Below are 18,887 nucleotides of genomic sequence, written 5' to 3' on the forward strand. Positions count from 1 at the left end.
AGAAAGAATCTTAAGCAGGCTCCATGCTCAGCATGAAGCACCACATGGGGCTCAACTCCACAACCCTGGGACTGTGACCTGAGCTGAAATCAAGAGTCAGATGTTCAACGGGCTAAGGCACCCAGGCGGCACCCCAGTATTACATGATTTTTAAACATAATTCATGCTTACTAAGCCCTTCTTAGGCACTAGACACTTAAAAGGAGATTTACATAAAGTCCCATCTAATCTTCCTAACAGCCCTTGAGGTAGGTACTCTTTTTATGCCCATTTGCCAAGGTTACTTTTTGCTGCCCAAAGGTCCACAGCCAGTAGTCTTTCTGACTCTGGAGATGGAGCGCTTTGTCACTGTTGCCTGAAGAGACCTTCAAATGTATCCTAAAGACGTACCCAGGAAAAAAGGTTTGAGTCTGTGGGCTCAATGTTAGCCTGTCTCAAAAGAAAACCGTTAGGTTTATGTATTAGTCTGTCCTGCCAATCATGTTATAATCCATCTTTCCCATGGAGTTGAAAGATGCCTGATCAGCAGTCCTCTCTGCCCAGTGCAGGCATTTTTCATTTTTTGGCTATAGCTGCTTTTTTACAAAACCGGTTGTTCTCTATAACTCAGCCTCATCAACTACTTGACTCCTCCTCCCCTCAGAAGGGCAGCCAATTTATCACCTGCCAGGCTGTTGTTTTGTGTATTGAACTTTCTAGAACTGTAGAGTTTTGTTTGTTTATACATGAATGTTCACAGAAGTTTAATTCATAATTGTCAAAAACTGGAAACAAATATCCATCAACTGTGAATGGAGAAACAAATTGTGGTACATCATACACCAGAATACTACTCAACCATAAAAAGGACTGAACTTCTGAAGTGTGTAATGACACGGATAAATCTTTAAAATGTTATGCTCAGTGAAAGAAGCCAGACTCAAAACATTACCTACTGTATGGTTCCATGTATATGCTATTCTAGGCAATGCAAATCTAATATATAATCATAGAAAATAGATCAATAGTTGCCAGAGGGTAGGGAAGGGGTGGAGGGGTACAATGTGACTACAAAGAGACACAAAGGAACTGTGGGGGTAATGGTGATGTTCTATATCTTAAATGTGCTAATGGGTACACATATGTACATAACTTTCAAAACTCCTGGAATGATACACTTAAAATGGGTACAATTTTTTATATATAAATTATATCTTAATAAAGATGGTTTAAAAATAAAACTTTCTGGGGTACCTGGGTGCCTCAGTTGGTTAAGCATCTGACTCTTGATTTCAGCTCAGGTCATGATCTCATGGTTTGTGAGTTTGAGCCCCAAGTTGGGCTCTGTACTGACAGTGCAGAGCCTGCTTGGGATTCTCTTTCTCTCTCCCTCTGACTTTCCCCTGCTCACTTTCTCTTTCTCTCTCAAAAATAAATAAATAAACTTAAAAAAAAAAAAACAACAACTACAAATTAAACTTCCCCATGAGAAACAATCCATCTGGCTCAGGAGCACATTTCATAGTTCTTGGTCAACAGGAGCCTCAAGTCATTTCAAGAGCTAGATCCTTGTTTACAGCAGAATGCAGCCTTGCTCCAGGGGCCAAGCCCCTGAGTATCTCCAGCATATGTCTATGCAAGGCACTGAGCAGAGTTCAGAATGAACTGTTCATCCTAAGTAAAGTTCACAGTCTTTGAGAAAATCTTTGAGAAAAACCCCTTCTTAAAAGAGGACATACATTTCTTTTCAGCCAGGGATTTTTCTTTCCTCATGGAGAAGAATATAAGCATGGCAGATGGAAGGTGAAAAGCTAGATGGCCTTCGAATTGTCCAGAGAATAGTCACCTTCTTACGTAGGAGTCTGCACCTGGAGTAGTAAAGGTAGGATGGGACCTAGCACTTACTCGCTCAACCTCCATAATAATCTGTTGGGGAGGGGTGTTTTGCAAAGAGGCCATGAGGGCCAATCAGTTTTCATCCTGCTCTCCTTGGCTGCTCCCCAGGCTCTCCTCCCTGCAAGGTCAGGTTGCTGAGGGTTCTTGGGCTGGGTGTTCACAGACTACAGCAGAGCCCTGCAATCCCAAGACCTCCTTGGTGGTTAGCTCTCTCTTGTGCACTCCTGTACACCTTATTTAAGGCAGCGTGCACACCTCACTGTACAGAACCTGCATTTGGAACCCACACCTGATAAGGACGAGAGCTGTCCACAACAGGACTACCTCAGAGATGGCCCATGGGTTGTGTGCTAAGGCTTGTCTTACAGTGCTCCTGTTGGCTGATGTTAAATGTGGCTCATTAGCGACATGTGTAATCATCTAGGACAAGCCCATACTCCAGCAGCAAGTAGAGGCCCAGGCAGCACTGGCTGCAGGGCTGTTTTGTGATCCCCAGCCTTGGTGTGGCAGCGCCTGCTATCAGCAGCTGCTCCTTCGTAACGCCACCCTGTGTTATTACCTGTAATTTCAGAGATCTTGGCAATCTCAACTAGTGGGGGACAAAAGGCCAGGGAATACAGGATAAGTTGTTAATAGACTACAAATTGTTAACGTACCCAAATGTCTGGACATACAAACAAAACAGTGTGCTTATCCCCCACCCCTCACCAGCCACCTGATTGCCTACTGGAGCCACTGCTTTAAATTTAGAAGTAAGTACTTTACCTGAAATTATGTTTGGAGTTTGAAGAAAAATATGTCAAGCATATTTTGTTATTATTATTTTTATGTTTTGGTTTTATTTTTGAGAGAGACAGAGTGGGAGCAGGGGAGGAGCAGAGAGAGAGGGAGACACAGAATCCGAAGCAGGCTCCAGGCTCCAGGCTGTCAGCACTGAGCCCGACGCAAGGCTCAAACCCACGAACTGTGAAATCGTGACCTGAGCTGAAGTCGAATGCTTAACTGACTGAGCCATCCAGGTGCCCCAATATGTTGAGCATATTATTTGAAAATGTAACTAACATACTGTTTAAAAATAAGTCTTTCATGTTTCCCACCTTTTTGTTGCCCAGTGGAATATAGGCCCCTTAAGAGCAGGAAAAATGTCCCGTCTGTATTCCCATGGCTTAGCACAGGGACTTATAGCTAGAGGTGGACATAATGTATTTGCTCCTACTAGAATTAGGAACATTCCTTCTCCTTTCCGAAACAGAGTTACCAAAATTCTTGTAGATAACGTAGAAACATGATTAGATCTAAACAAACCCAAAACAGAATAGAAATCTTTTTTGCACAAGACTTAGTGTGGTCAACAATTTGCAGCTCTATTCTGCCCATGTGAAGATTCCACAGGGCAATGTAGCTGCTGGCACACAAACTTCCATTTCTTCAGCTTTACTGCTGGCTGCCAGCCCAAATCTGACTTGAGAAGGCAGATCAAGATCTTTTACATGTACTCACCTGTGCCTCCTACCAGAGCATGGTCACTGAGGTAGAAAAGTAACTCTTTTTTGGAACACTTGTGACTCCCTAAGCACTCACTTTGATTTCTGAAAATATGCCTTAAAGTAGCTCCTTTAGTTCAGCCACAATGAGGAATGAGTCTAATGGACATTAGTGTAAATGATAGGATGACATGTTACTTTGATAATACCTTAGGTTCTCAACACATGTGTACACGTGTTTGCATTGGTGAGGAACTTTTTTTCTGCATAGGTTAAAAAAATGGTTTCAGTTGTGAGGCTTAAAAACATAGGGACTTAAGGGGCACCTGGATGGCTCAGTCAGTTGAATGTCCAACTGTTGATTTTGGCTCAGGTCATGATCCCAGGTTGTGGGACTGAGCCCTGCGTCAGGCTCCGCACTGAGCATTGAGCATGGAACCTGTTTAAGATTCTCTCTCTCTCTGCCCTTCCCCGTCTCATGCTCCCTCTCTCTCTCTCAAATTAAAAAATATATATATGGGGATTTAAGCTACTTCAACTTTTAAAAACCCTTCAACTTTTTTTTTTTTTAAGTAGGCTCCGTGTCCAATGTGAGGCTCGAGCTCACAACCCTGAGTTTAAGAGTCACATGCTCCACTGACTGAGCCAGTCAGGTGCCCCACCCTTCAACTTTTAAAAGTAAAAGCAAGGATCAGAAAATTCCATCCCATAAGCAAGAAATACTTTGAAGATGTGGAACAACTAAAGAACAAAGATGGAGAGTGGGGAAGGGGAGGGAGGCGAAAAAACAGAGAAATGGTCAAATTTGGAGGGACAATCTGAGGTAGACTTAGGATGCAAGAAAGAGAAACACACAAAAAGCAAGAAAGACTTTCATGAGGAGATATTACTGAGGAGATATTCATGGGGAGATATTATATTCAATGAGGAGATATTACTCTCTTTTCTTACAACTTCCAGGATATTCATGCTAAAGAGTTTTAGAAGTAAAATGAAAATCATGTTTTCCCACGATATATGTGCATATATCTGAGCAACATACATACATATATGTGTGCATGCGCGTGCACGCGCGCGCGTGTGTGTGTGTGTGTGTGTATGTGATATCTGCACATATCATCTGAGCCTCAGAACCTCAGACAGATGAAGTTACATAAAGGGAGGATCTAGATATGGGTCCCTGATAGTACAGACCTAGATTGCAACAGGCATTTCAAATGACCTACTCTCCTCTATCTCCCCATTTTGTGTTTTTCTTTTCCCTATTCCTTGTGCTAATAAATATGGTCCACTCCAAACACACACACACAATGTAAAAGACGAAATGTTCACATAAATAAACTTTGACCTACTGAGCACTGAAACTTTTCATTTTAACTTTTAAATAAATATTTTTCTTTTATGTGTTATACAGTTCCCTCCCTCAGAGTATACTAAATATAATCTACTACGTAATGATTCTGGAGACAGAACTATGGACCCAGGTTATCCCATTTGTGCTATTACAATGATTTCTTCCAGGGCTGTCATAATGAGCGAAGGCTAAGGCTTGTGCCACGTGACCCACAGACTGTGACAGGTTTAGTAATAAGCAGGCCTTTTGCCAAAAGACATGTGACATTACTGCATCCGACCACTTTTGATCTACAGTACGACTTCATACAGTGCAACCAGTAATACTTTACATTAGGCCTCAGAGTCTGTCTCCATTGTCACTGATCCCCTGTCTCTCAGGGAGGATGCTTGCTCACCCTGCACAGTTTCCAGTATTTGTCAGCACTCCCAATGCCCACCCACTCTATCTCTATGGCTCATTCTTGTTCTCGCGTGTGTGTGTGTGTGTGTGTGTGTGTGTGTGTGTGTGTGTGTGTGTTTTATATCTCTGTCCATTCAACTTCCAGTGGTATGCACTTCTCTACTTTCTACTTTTCCTACTGTGCCACTTTGAGCCACACAATGACCACATCCTGTTGTATAAAGTCATAGATCTACCACTGGGTCAGTGAAGTGACAGCATGGCTTTTTTCTACCTTTCAAGTGTAACAATGTCCTGAAACAGAGGCATTATTGAACATGAAAGCCATCATTAATGAAACAATTAAATGTTCATTATCCCCAAAGCATTTTATATTCTTCCAGAGGGTTTTATGAAGAAGTGAAGAGTTTCTTTTGAAAAGGAGATTCCCAGTTCCAGTTAAGAATTGACCTTAGGGCAGTCACTGTTTGACAGAAGCAGAGTGAAACCTAATTGTTTAAAACTACAGGTATTCGGTCAATCAGAAAGAAGGATAAAATCATGGAATGTTTAAATTCTAGGATCATTTAACTCATTCATTCCACTAACCGTTATTGAGAGTGCACTTTGTGCCAGAATTTTCTCCTTGCCTTAAAGAAGCAAACCACAATCCAAAGATCCTAAGTAATTTTCTTAAGACACAAGTCAGGCTTTCTAAAGTTAGCTCAGTAATTTTTCCCATTTGAGGTTATAATATATCATTAGAAAAATAAGATTTTATTTACTAGAATATGATGTATATACCACTTTTATGAATGTCTGACTGCATACAGTATGTTACACCTGTATGATGTGCTTAGTTCTAGGCTTTGCAATTCAAAAAAGGACATGATAGAGTAAGCAGCTGATAAACTCTCTCTTATTATGGAGTGCTGTTTTTAGAATCAGGGAACTCTGTAAACAGTGGATATTGTTTGCTCATCCTTCCTCACCCCTCTCTGTGCCCCAAACCCTTGACCACAATAGAATATAGAAACTGACTCCTTTAGGGGCACCTGAGTGGCTCACTGGGTTAAGCATCCAACTTCGACTCAGGTCATGGTCTCACAGTTCATGGGTTCAAGCCCCACATCAGGCTCTGTGCTGACAGCTCAGAGCCTGAAGCCTGCTTCAGATTCTGTGTCTCCCTCTCTCTCTGCCCCTCCCCCACTCGTGCTCTGTCTCTCAAAAATAAATAAATGTTAAAAAATTAAAAAAAAAAAAAGAAACTCCTTTACCCTTTGGCTTGGGTTTGGTCCAGCCAGTGGAAGGCAGTGATGGGAAATCAAGGGGAGGGACCAGGGTGAGGTCACGTATTTTTCTTTTCCCCATCTCTCCCTCTCCTATTGTGCTCTGGGCAGGTGTGGCCAGGTTTGGCCATGGATTCTGTCAGCAGCCTTCCCTGCAGCCATACTTCTCTGCAGTTCCCAGTCAGTGACTGCTTCCTCGTCTTGCCCCTTCAGGCCTAGGATGGGAAGGATCTCAACTGGTGCTGGCAGGGGAGTGCTTCACTATCCTCTGCTTAAGGTAAAAACAGGTTTTATGGGGCAGAAAAATTTTGAGAGATTTCTTTAAGAAAAAGAACCCCAGGGGTGCCTGGGTGGCTCAGTTGCTTAAGCGTCTGACTTCGGCTCAGGTCATGATCTCATGTCATGAGTTCGAGCCCCGTGTCAGGCTCTGTGCTGACAGCTCAGAGCCTGGAGCCTGCTTTGGATTCTGTGTCTCCCTTTCTCTCTGCCCCTCCCCTGCTTGGGTGTGAGCTCACGCGCATGCTCTCTCTCTCAAAAATAAATAGAACATTAAAAGAAAGAAAGAAAGAAAGAAAGAAAGAAAGAAAGAAAGAAAGAAAGAAAGAAAGAAAGAAAGAAAGAAAGGGAAAGAACTCCAAATTCTGGATTACAGATTTAGGGACAGGATTTTAGAAGAGGCCAAGTGAGCAAAGAACTCGGAAGCTTAAGCTTCTTTCACTTCTCTTGGTTTCCTTAACACCTTTCCCACTCTTTGCCAACAGGCCTTCATTATTTTCCTCAATTACCCAAGTGCTCTGTTCCTGGGCTGGGGTCTTCACTAACACTGTGTGCCCAACCATGGGTAACAAATAACTCACAATGTTTCTTTATGTGTAAATTTGATCAAGTTTTTCTTTTTCTCTCAAATGCGAAGATAATGATCATGCTGAATTAATTTGCTTTGTAGTAGAGATAGTTAATCCTAATTTGGTGAATTTTTTTCCTATGCATAACATGTAACTAAGAGGAGACTGAAGAATTTGAAATTTATCGTACAGTACTTCTTACTATCTCTTGGACTGTATGTATATCTTGATTAGCACAAACCACCGGTTAGTCAGTTCCTAATTGGAGTAAAGAAGCTTAGCCAGACTGGAAAATGGAAATATGCTCATTGTGAAGTAGTCGAATTAGTTCCTTTTTAATTGACCCAGAACCAGAAAGACAAACAAACAAACAAACAAACAAAAAAACCCAAGCATGTTCTTTATGCAATCTAACAAGAATGACTTGCACAATTGCTCAGGTCAAAGATCAAGAATAAGTACTTTAATACAGAGAACAGATTGGTGGTTACCAGAGGAGAAGGGGTGAGGGAGGGCCGAATGAGTGAAGGGTCACAACTGTATGGTGATGTGTAGTAATTAGACATATGGTGGTGGCCACTTTGTGGTGTATACAAATAGCAAATTATAGTGTACACCTGTAAGTTATGCAATATATACCGATTTTACCTCCATATCTGAATGATGTGATGAGGGCATAGGGAATAAGTTGGACAGAAGAGGGGGAAACAGCCCTGGAGAGGTCTGACGCAGCATGCCTGCCCCCCTCCACCAGGCACAGCTAACAGTCAAGTCCACTGTAAGGTGAGGGAGATCAGGAAGCAAGAAGGAACTTGGAGGTGCCAGGTCTATGAAGAATGAAGCCTCTCCAACACAGCACTATGACTGTAAGCTGTCTATGAGACTTCTAGTGACCTTGAGACTTGAGATTATTTTAACCACATTTAAAAGTATGGCAGAAAATAATGGAGTTATTTCTAGAAAATGGAACAATCTCAGTTTTTCCAGTTAATCATTTCTCCCCAAATTTCTCAGTTTTCCACAATTTCTAGTGAGAATTATTGACTTCCTGGGCATTACATTCCAAGTTAAGAAGCAGAATGCATGTTTTCGTGAAAAGAACTCAGTTACTATATAGGGATCAAATCATTTATCCTCTCAAAAAATTCCTCTTCTGTCATACAGAATTACTGAGAAATTCACATGAAATGATATATGTGAACATGCTTTGAAAAGCACAAAGTGCCCTAAGACAGTGGTGGCTGGCATAATTGATAGTCTGATATTTTGCTGATGTTTCATGACCCAAGTTTAAATTATGGAAACTAAGTAAATAATGAGATCACTTTATGGTTCTCAGGTGGTGAGACAGAAATGAGAAAAGAGACCAGATGCAGTTCCTAAAAGAGTTAGCGTGTCTCCAGAACTGGGCACACCATTCATGGCTTATGAGTGCTCATCTTCGTTGTGCCATGACCAGAATAAAGAAAAAAAACAGAAGTCTACTCCCCCCGCCTTTTTTTAAAAAACTTTTCTCCCCATATCATAATGTATAGAAGAAGACACGCAACTAGGTAGAGTAGACAGCTTTGGGTCACCTGATGTAAAACTGAACCTCACTTTCTATAACCTTATCCTCCTTTCTTTTTCTTCATAGCACTTATCATTACTTGAACTTCATGTTTATTTGTATAGTTTATCATCTGCTTTCTTTATGGAACATAAGCTGCATGAGTACAAGAACGTAGTTTTGTTCGCCACTGTGTCCCTAATCCTTTCTCAATGCATGGTACCAATAGGCACTCAATAAATATTTGTCAAACGAACGCATCAACCTTATTTTCCAGAAATCCCTTACTTACCCACCCATCAATTAGGGAGAGCCAGACAAGAGTGAGTAGTGGAATGATAAGTTAGTTTGAGGGCAATGAGTTATTCCTGAAGTCCTCAGCAAGCAATCCTCAGACAAGAGCAAAGCCCTGTCTCTAGCTTCAGTCCCCTTCTCAAATGATTCCTCCCAAAATCCAGGTTCTGAAATACCCATCCTCTGGATTTTTTTTGAGGATCAATTGAAATGTTTGTAAAACATCTAGCATAATCTCTGGGGAAGAAATGGATGGAAAAGGGAACCTTAGAAAATAAAATTAAAAAAAAAGAAATACATATTCATATTTGAAAGTCAGACTATACAAGCAAGTACAATGAAGAAAATATAAATTAGCTTTCATTTTCCCATCCCAAGATACTATTATTATTATTTTTCTTTCCTGGCTTTTTTTTTTAATTCATTCACTTCTAAGTTTAATTTACTTATTTTGAGAGAGAGAGATGGTGTGCACGAGTGGAGGAGAGGCAGAGAGAGAGGGAGAGAGATAAATCCCAAGCATCCCAAGAGAATCGACAAGAGAGAAATCCCAAAAGAGTCGACATGGGGCTCAAACTCACAAACAGAACTGTGAGATCATGACCTGAGCCCAAATCAAGAGTCAGATGCTTAACTGACTGAGCTACCCAGGCACCCCTCTTCCTGGCCTTTTTTCAGGGCATTATACAGTATCACTTGATAAAAAGCTTTTTCATATATTGTTTTTTTCACTGAATTCATGCCAATAAATATACATCTAAAATAGTATTTTTAATGGTTACATTCAATTCCATCATGTTAATGTACTACAATTCCTGCAGTTGTTCATTTATGTTATTTTCAATGCATTGCAGGCTGCAGAAAGCATATCTGTAGCTTATCTCTACACATATTCTTAATTATTACCTAGGATACGTTCCTATTCAGTAATCAAGGGAATGAAAAGACCATAATGAGACATATTTACACACCCATCAGATTGGAAAATAATTACAAAGTGATAAATCCAAATATAAGAGAGGCTGTGGAACAATGGGAACTCTTCTACACTGGTAATTGGAATATAATTGGTGCTACTACCTTGGAAAACACTGGGGCATTATCTGATAGAACTGAAGATACACAGGTCCTGTGAACAAGCAAGCAATTCCTCTCCTTAGCACACTCTAGAGTAGCAGTTCTCAGAATTTTGGTTTCCGAACCCCTTGACACTCCTAAAAGTTACGTCCCCCAAGAGCCTTTGTTTATGTAGGTTATACCTATCAATACCGATAAGAGACACCTGGGCGGCTCAGCAGGTTAAACACCCGACTCTTGATTTCGGCTCAGGTTATGATCTAACAGTTTCATGAGTTCACGCCCCACACTGGGCTCTGCGCTGATAGTGTGAAGCCTGGTTGGGATTATCTCTTTCCCTCTCTGTCTGCCCCTCCCCCTCTCTCCCTGTCTGCCCCTCTCCCGCTCACACTGTCTCTGTCTCTCTCAAATAAATAAACTTAAAAAAAAAATCAAAACAAAGACAAAAACTGAGTAATGAAATCCAGCAATACTCAGGACACCTTCTATTAGCTGGCAGAACAAGACATCCTTGCACATCATGTCGCCTCTGGATCTCCTCTGTGCACTTGTGAGAGCATGAGAGTGAAAGGCAAATGACATCTCAGCATTGTTATGAAAATAGTTTTGACATTACAGTCTCCCTCAGAAGATGTCAGGAACCCCCAAAGATCCTCACACTTTACTTTGAGAACTTCTGTTGTCCAGAAGCTTGTGAGCATTGTTCCAGAACAAGTCCAAAGAATGTTGATAGTAGCATTGCTTGTAACAGCCCCCAACAAAAAACAGACCCAGATCCCACGGACGGTAAAATGAGTAAGTTAACTGCGGTACCTTAATACAATAGAATAGTCTAAAGCAATATAAACGAGCCAACTTTAGTTGCACACAACCAATGGATGAATTTTATAAATATAAGTCGACCAAAAGAATCCAGACACAAATGAGAACACAGTACATGATTCCATGTATATGAAAGGCAAGAAGAGGAAAACTGATTTGCATTGTCTTGGGATATAGTCATAGGTGGTAATAGTATACAGGAAAGAGATGTGATGGTTATAACAGTTAAGGTAGTGGTTTATTGCTTATGGTAGAGGTCCTGTATTTAAAATTTTGATATTTTGGGGTGCCTGGGTGGCTCAGTCAGTTAAGCGTCCAACTTCAGCTCAGGTCATGATCTCACAGTCTGTGAGTTCAAGCCCTGCATCAGACTCAGTATTAACTTTTATTTTTCAAAATATTGTAGTAAAATATTATATTAAAATATTATTTGACTGTTGAGTTTTTTGGCAGCCCTTAAACTTTGCTTCTGAAGTGAGTGCCCCATTCCCCTCAACTTAGTACTGGCCCTGGTGGTGGGGTGGGGAGTATGACCAGAGAGACCCAGGGGAGACTTAAGATGAGGCAGCAATGTGTTACATTGTGACCTGCAGTTACTTTTACAGGTGCTTGTTTTATAATTATTCATTATACTCTACATTTGTACTTTCTACATTTTTCTGACACATGCTGTGTTTTACAATAACTAGGTAAATATGCATGTCTTTGCTAATGGCACTGAACATGTTTCATATACTTATTCTTTGGGACTTATTTCAGCTAACATTTCTTAAGATTGCTTAAGAATCTGCCACATGCCGTAACAGTCTTGTGAGGTGGTAATTGTCATCCTCATTTTCAATTTGAAAAAACCGTGGCGTGGAAAGTGATTTGCTCAAGGTCACATGTAGCTGGTGGGATCAGAAGATGACTGACAATGCCTGCACTATTTCTCTCCTTCCGTTTCCTGCTCTGTTCCTTTTGGCTGCACACACACACACACACACACACACACACACCCTTAAACAAGACCAGGGAGAAACCAGGAAGGTCACTTTAGACAGAGAAAGAGCTGGGAAGCAAAGCGTGCTGCTAAGGAAGGTGGGGAGGAGGAGCAGGTGAAGGACAGGAAGTGGACCTTGAAGACCCAGGAGTCAGGGCTGGGTGGAGCAGCCCCGGGGGAGCCCAGAGAACAGCATCAGAAGTACCAAACTGGGGAGGAGTTCACACTTTAACTCACTGGGGCCTATAAAATAATGGGTTTTCATTTGGCGTCTACTATCTTTTTCCACTCTCTGGATCTTCTGGTCCTCTCACTCCTTCTCTACCCTCAGAGAGATCCCCCTGATTTCTACTCCCACAGAATCTGCTTTTATTCTCCACTCCCTCTACTAGACTTGGTTTTGGAGGATTGGGACTCTGTGCATGCTGGGAATGGGAAGTCTGTGAGAAGGTTGTTGCTCCTTTCGGTTTGAAAAGTAAAGCATTTCATCACCTCTCACCACTCTTCCTGGCAGGCAGTATGAGCCTCAGATACCTTCTCTCTGCCTCGGCTTGCATGTTTGGATTGCGTTTTGCAAACACTACTCCTGTACAGGCTTGAGGAGGACAAGTCTGTGCACCTAGGTTGAGCACTGCCCTAGTCCTGATTATGCCTGGAGACACAGGCAGCAGGTTCCTGCCCATTTCAACATTTGAATCAACATCTGAATTTAAGTTGTCTCATTAGCCACGACACCATTAGTACCTGCAGTGTCTCCCATGTACCTTTATCTCATATCAGAGAAACCCAAGGAGAAACAACCTTCAGGATCGTCAGCCTGGCCAATATACCTCTTCCCCAAGCTCTCCACCATCCCACCCAAGCTTACTTACCAAGGTACTTTGGCTATGTTTAAATTCATTTGCTTAGTACATTTTTAGAAGGTTCATAGTCATACTGCTCTTAAACCAAGATGTTTAATTTTTTAATTTGGCAAATTTTTGAAAAGCATTTCTTATGAAACATGGGTATTTATTCTAAAGATTTAGAGAGGAGGATTAGGAGCTCATATTTTAATGTAAAGACACTTGTCAGTGTAGTTATTAAGCTATTGTGTCTAACATATCAAAAGATGAAGGAAAGTGTGAAATATTAACAAATAAAATGGCAATAATGCCCAACACTTACTTGGGGTTTTATATTTATGCCTCCACGATCAAACTAGTGAAGCAAAGTCTAATAGACATTATATAAACTTCTTTTTCTTAAAAGTTTACAAGATTGCTTTTTTCTCATAATTTATTTTAAGCCATAGTATTGCTTGAGTGATTAGGGTTGTAAGAAGCTGAGTCTGTCCCATAAATTTCTGTGTCCTAATAAAATCTCGTTTGGGGAAAGTATGTGCAATACATAATAACTTGTTATGGGGACAGGGCAGTAAGAGCAGCGGCCAACGCCCACTGGAGAACACATTTGAAAGATAACCTACATTTTAAAAGAATGTATAATTGACTTCTTCCATCTCCTGCCATGAAGAAAAATAAAAATGAGTCCTTACTCTCAGCCTAATGTTTCCCAAACAGTTTCTTCCAAGGGGCTGGACATCAGTTTCCCTTTGAAATCTGGGAAAGGGGTGCAGGGTGGTGGGGAGATGTGTTGAATTCAGGGGATAGAAAGGATGAAATGAGAGTAGCTTTGTCACTGATGACATGTGATATTTTCAAGAACCTAGGAAAAGGCAGAGCCAGCAGATCACATACTAGGCATTTTCATTTCTACTTCTAACAAAGCCTCTAAGATACTCAGTCTCCCACTATATCCTTTCTACTCACAATGCTTTATGATTTTTGAGCCCAGAGAATTTGCCAGCTCTAGACAATATACCCATTGTGAAGTTAATTATGTTGTGAATAATACTACTATACAAATTAAAAACAAAGTCGTAGTCAATGAAAAGATAACAAAATTTCGGTTAGTTTCTTACCATGATGTTGCTCCTTTTTTGCTTTCTATAGAAACACCAAGAGAGTACGGGAGGTAAAATGTTGTGCGGGCATTGCCAATATCAATCTTCTTACTTCTCGGGATAGCTTTGTCTAGTCCTCCTCCTCCTCCTAGTCTACCCTGGATAACTCTCACCAGCTCACCTTCGGGCACTGCTGCTCTCTCCCAGGGCCAGAACTGAATGACAGATGCTGACTGTTTACGTGAAAAGCACAGCTAATAAGGGTGTGTTTGATTTAAGAGTTGAAAGGGTTAAAGAGGTGCGCCTTTTTTTGGGTGTGACACTGAACCAAAACTGCTGAAAAGACAACAGAGGAAGTAGTAGGTAGTTTAGGGAAAGTTACCCTGCATGCCGGAAGTTCTATGGAAAACCTGACTTTAGGAGATAGGAAGCGGATAGAGCATGAAGGATCCCTTAGTTTTCTTTCTCTGGTGAAGAAGGTCAGTTTTCTCTAATGCTGAGTTTTTGTTATGTCTTCGGTTAATTCCAGGTTTTATTTATTTATGCTTTTTTAAGAAGATATAAATTACATCCCATAAGCCACATACCATGTAGCATTACAAAAAACGTAAGCATGCAACATAATAGAAAAGGCAAAAAGCATGTTCATTTTATTAAAACCCACCAATACATATAATTCAATAATTATAAATTACCATAACATTTGCTCCAATAGTTTCTAGTTTGTGTAAGTCTTATCAGAAGTTTTCAGTATTTGGTAACCAGTTCCATTCTTCAATGGATCACTGTTACTAGACCTCTGAAGTCTTTATTATTCAGGTGCTATAAATCAGGACAAAAAATGCTCTCCTATTTTTTTCATCATGACCATCAGTACTGGAAACATTTATTAAGCATCTACTGGCTTATGTCAATGTGCAAGCATATATTGATGATGGTGTGTACATGTGTGAGGTGCTATCCTTTTTAATATTTTAAATTATGGTTAAAAGCACATAATGTAGGGGTGCTTGGGTGGTTCAGTCGGTTAAGCATTCACCTCTTGATCTCAACTCAGGTCTTGATCTCAGGGTAGTGAGTTCAAGCCCCACATTGGGCTCCATACTAGCTTATTTTGTTTATTTATTTTTTAATGTTTATTTATTTTTGAGAGAGACAGAGACAGAGCATGAACAGGGAAGGGGCAGAGAGAGAGGGAGACACAGAATCCGAAGCAGGTTTCAGGCTCTGAGCTGTCAGCACAGAGCCTGACGTGGGGCTCAAACTCACCAGCCATAAGATCATGACCTGGGCCAAAGTCAGATGCTTAACTGACTGAGCCACCCAGGCGCCCCCATGCTAGCCTACTTTAAAAAAAAAAAAAGCACATAACAATTACCATCTTAACTATTTTTAAGCGTACGGTTCAGTAGTGTTAAGTGTATTCACATTGATGTGCCACAGAGCTCTAGAACTTTTTCATCTTGTAAAAATTAAAACTCCATGCCTGTTGAACAACAGCTCTCTAGTTCCCCTCTCCCTGTAGCCCTGTGAAACCAGTATTCTCCTTTCTGTCCCTAAGAGTTAGACTACTTTAGATACCTCCTTAAGTGGAAACTTACAGTATTTGTCGTTTTATGACTGGCTTATCGCACTTAGCTCATAACATCCTCAAGGTTTGCCCATGTTGGAGCATGACAAGATTTCCTTCTTTTTAAAGGTGAATAATACTCCATTATATGTATATACTGCATTTTTTATCCATTCTTCTATTAATGAACATGTGCAATGCTTCCTCCTCTTAACCATTGTGCATAATGCTGCAATGAACCTGAGTGTGCAAATCTGTCTTCAAGATCCTGTCTTCAATTCTCTTGGATATATATACACCCAGAAGTGGGATTTCTGGACCATATTTTTAATTTAGCTTTTTTAATTTAAAATTTAATTTTTTAATTTAACATTTTTAATTTTTTAAGGAATTTTCATTTTCCACAGCAGCTGCACCATTTTACATTCCCACCAACAGCGCACAAATCCACATCCTCAATAAAGCTTGTTATTTTGTGTGTGTGTGTGTGTGTGTGTGTGTGTGTGTGTGTGTGTGTGTTATAGTGGTCATCCTAACATGTCTGAGGTGGTATCTCTCTGTGGTTTTGATTTGCATTTCTCTAATGACAAGTGCTATCAAGCATCTTTTCATATGTTTGTTGGTCATTTAAACATTTTCTACGGAGAAATGTCTATTTAAGTCCTTTGCCCATTTTTGAAATCAGATGATTTGTTTTTTTGTTTTGAAGTAAGAATGCTACTTTTAAGAAAAGTTGAAAGAAGTAGATAGCTACACCTATCCTTAATTATATAGTATATGTGCTGCCGAAGCGAGCCTGCTACACCTATTTTTAAAATATTACAAATTTCTCTAGGCTTGGCAAGCTCTTAGTGTAAACTCAGCTGTAACTTCCTGTATAATTTTCTATGTAAAAAAGATAAATTTTGAATGATTAAGAGTTAAGTTCTCCTAAGAATTAAAAATATATATATCTTAAATTACCACTTAAAAATATAAAAAGGTTCGGGGCACCTGGGTGACTCAGTCACCGACTTTGGCTAAGTGTCTGACTTTGGCTCAGGTCATGATGTTGTGGTTCATGGGTTCAAGCCCGGTATCAGGCTCAGTGTTGACAGCTCAGAGCCTGGAGCCTACTTCAGATTCTGTGTCTCCCTCTCTCTCTGCCTCTCTCCTGCTTGCACTCTGTTTTTCTCTCTCTCAAAAATAAATAAACATCAAAATGTTTTTAAATATATAAAAAGGTTCAAGGGCACCTGGGTGGCTCAGTCAGTTGAGCGTGCAACTCTTGATTTCAGCTCAGGTCATGATTTCATGGTTTGTGAGTTTGAGCCCCCCCATTGGTCTTTGCACTGACAGCACAGAGCCTGCTTGGGATTCTCTCTCTCCCTCTCTGCCTCTCCCCCACTCATGCATGTGTGTTCTCTGTCTTTCAAAATAAATAAACATTTAATAAAATCAAATTATATATATATATATATATATAAAAGCTTATTTACGAAAAAACTTAATCACTTGCCAACCATAACTCACACTCATGGTTACATCAGGGCTCTTATAATTCATTTATTCATTCAACAAGCATGTATTCATTACCAGCTCTTTGTCAGTTTCTGCAGGTTCAGGAATTAAAAGACAGTCTCTGTCATCAAGGAACTCAGTTTGGGGAAAAGGGAAAGAAGGAAGACAGATGTTTGAAGACAATGCAAGGCAATATTGCTTAGAGGTATGTATAGGATGCAGCGGGCATATGATGATAACTATCATTATGAATGGCCCATGTATAAAAAAGTAGTGTTTTATTGAAGGGGTGGTATTTGAATAATACTTAAAATTCATGCATCCTAGCTCTGGGCTTTTTCTTTCTTCCTTTCTTTCTAAAGAAATATTATGGCTGATAGCAGATAAAAACCTTAGATCCAATATTAATCAACTCTGTAGCAATCATTCATATTAAAATAATTTATCTGGTACTATAGCTATACATTTACTTGACACCATATTGTGAAAATAAGAATTATTCTACTGGTTCAATCTGGACACAGAAACTATGAAATAATATCTTCAATACAGTACCTACCATATACTCAACTATGTGAAGGTTAGGGAATATAAGGCTTATTTTGACTTCTAGAAGCTTGTGGACCTGTCTATAAAACAACCACCAATGGGAAGGCAGGCATATAATTAAATGCTATAATGCATAGAAGAGGCATTTGTAATGCTTTAAGAGTTCAAAGAGGAAGAGATCAGTGAGGTGTACCAGAAAATGCAGGAAGGACATAGTTTAATGAGGTAAGGGTCGAGGAATGGCATTCTAGGCAAGGGGAATAACCTGAAGAAAAGCAGTGAGGTGATAATGGGCACAGGGGGCTCACTGAAGTGACTGAGCATGACTGATGGTCAGTGGAATAAGTAAGTTGAAAGTTGAGTAAGTCAGATTAATTTAGTTTGAGGAGGGCCTTGAAAGGCCTTGAAAGGCCCGTCAGGAAGTGTAGGTGTGATGTTGTGGGAAATAGGAGATCTTTGCATGTTTCTGAGCAAGGAGTTGACATGATCCAAAGCTGTGCTGGAGGAAGATAAGCATGGCAGCCTTTGGTGGGCCCAACTTGATGGAGACCTGGAGTTAGCAGTGCTATGTGCTATGGGGCTGAAGTGACCACCAATTATAGAAACAGAGGGAAGAAAAGAAAGGACTGAAGGAAAAGTAGAAAGTGAGAGATGAGTCCAAAGAACTCCATGATGCAGTCTCGAGCCCTAGAACACTGGAGACTTCCATTGGAGGGCCAGGGCTAGGGGTCAATTAATATTTCCAGGTGGAAATGTGCACAAACCAGGTAAAGTAGACCAAGAACCCATTTTCATTCTCAAAGCTAAATGTTTATACTCTATCTGAACCCGAAATCCATCACATATTAGATCACAATTGGTATGAAAAATATAAGTGACAGATTATAACTGGCATCACCGGCTCCATTCTAGGGCAATAAGTGCTATTACCCTCTGTAAAACAGACAAAAGACACATTTATCTGTCTTCAGTCGCCATCAGCATTTTATAGTTTTTGATCAGGAGTCGGTGCTGTGCCTGCAGCCTCTGCACAGTGGCTCATAGAGCTACCTTTGTAGTGAGAAGTTCATTAGTAAGCATAAGTAATAACTACTCTGACATGACTTGTGGGTATTTCATCATTTTGTTTGAAAAAAGTTATGCTTTGTGATTATCATAATGAATGAAATAAAAATAGCAAGCCTGTAGTTTTGTTTTTAAACAAACCAATGAAATCCTCTTGCAAGAGGAGATGTCTTTAAATTAACATCATACAGAGATTAACATCCAAGAGATGAGAGGAAGAGCTGCCACTTTTATTTACTTTCTGGCCTTGTTCAAGGTATTGTACTATTTCATTAGTACACATTTTTTTTAAAAATACAAATTGAA

General features: G+C 40.2%; 1 protein-coding gene across 4 annotated transcripts in view; it reads right to left on the reverse strand.

Annotated features, from left to right (window-relative positions):
* Positions 1-18,887, reverse strand: part of CRYBG1 (crystallin beta-gamma domain containing 1) — a 182,677-nt gene that overhangs the window by 54,154 nt on the left and 109,636 nt on the right. Inside the window, exon 1 of one of the 4 annotated variants that reach the window (XM_027057169.2) lies at positions 13,916-14,087. The exons of the other annotated variants lie outside the window; for them this stretch is intronic. Coding sequence (XP_026912970.1) covers positions 13,916-13,918 — 3 coding nt within the window. The 5' untranslated portion in view covers positions 13,919-14,087. Of the gene's footprint in view, positions 1-13,915; positions 14,088-18,887 lie in introns of those variants that run through there. 4 annotated transcript variants of the gene reach the window in all.

Source organism: Acinonyx jubatus, chromosome B2, assembly GCF_027475565.1.
Source record: "Acinonyx jubatus isolate Ajub_Pintada_27869175 chromosome B2, VMU_Ajub_asm_v1.0, whole genome shotgun sequence".
Taxonomy (NCBI): Eukaryota; Metazoa; Chordata; class Mammalia; order Carnivora; family Felidae; genus Acinonyx; species Acinonyx jubatus.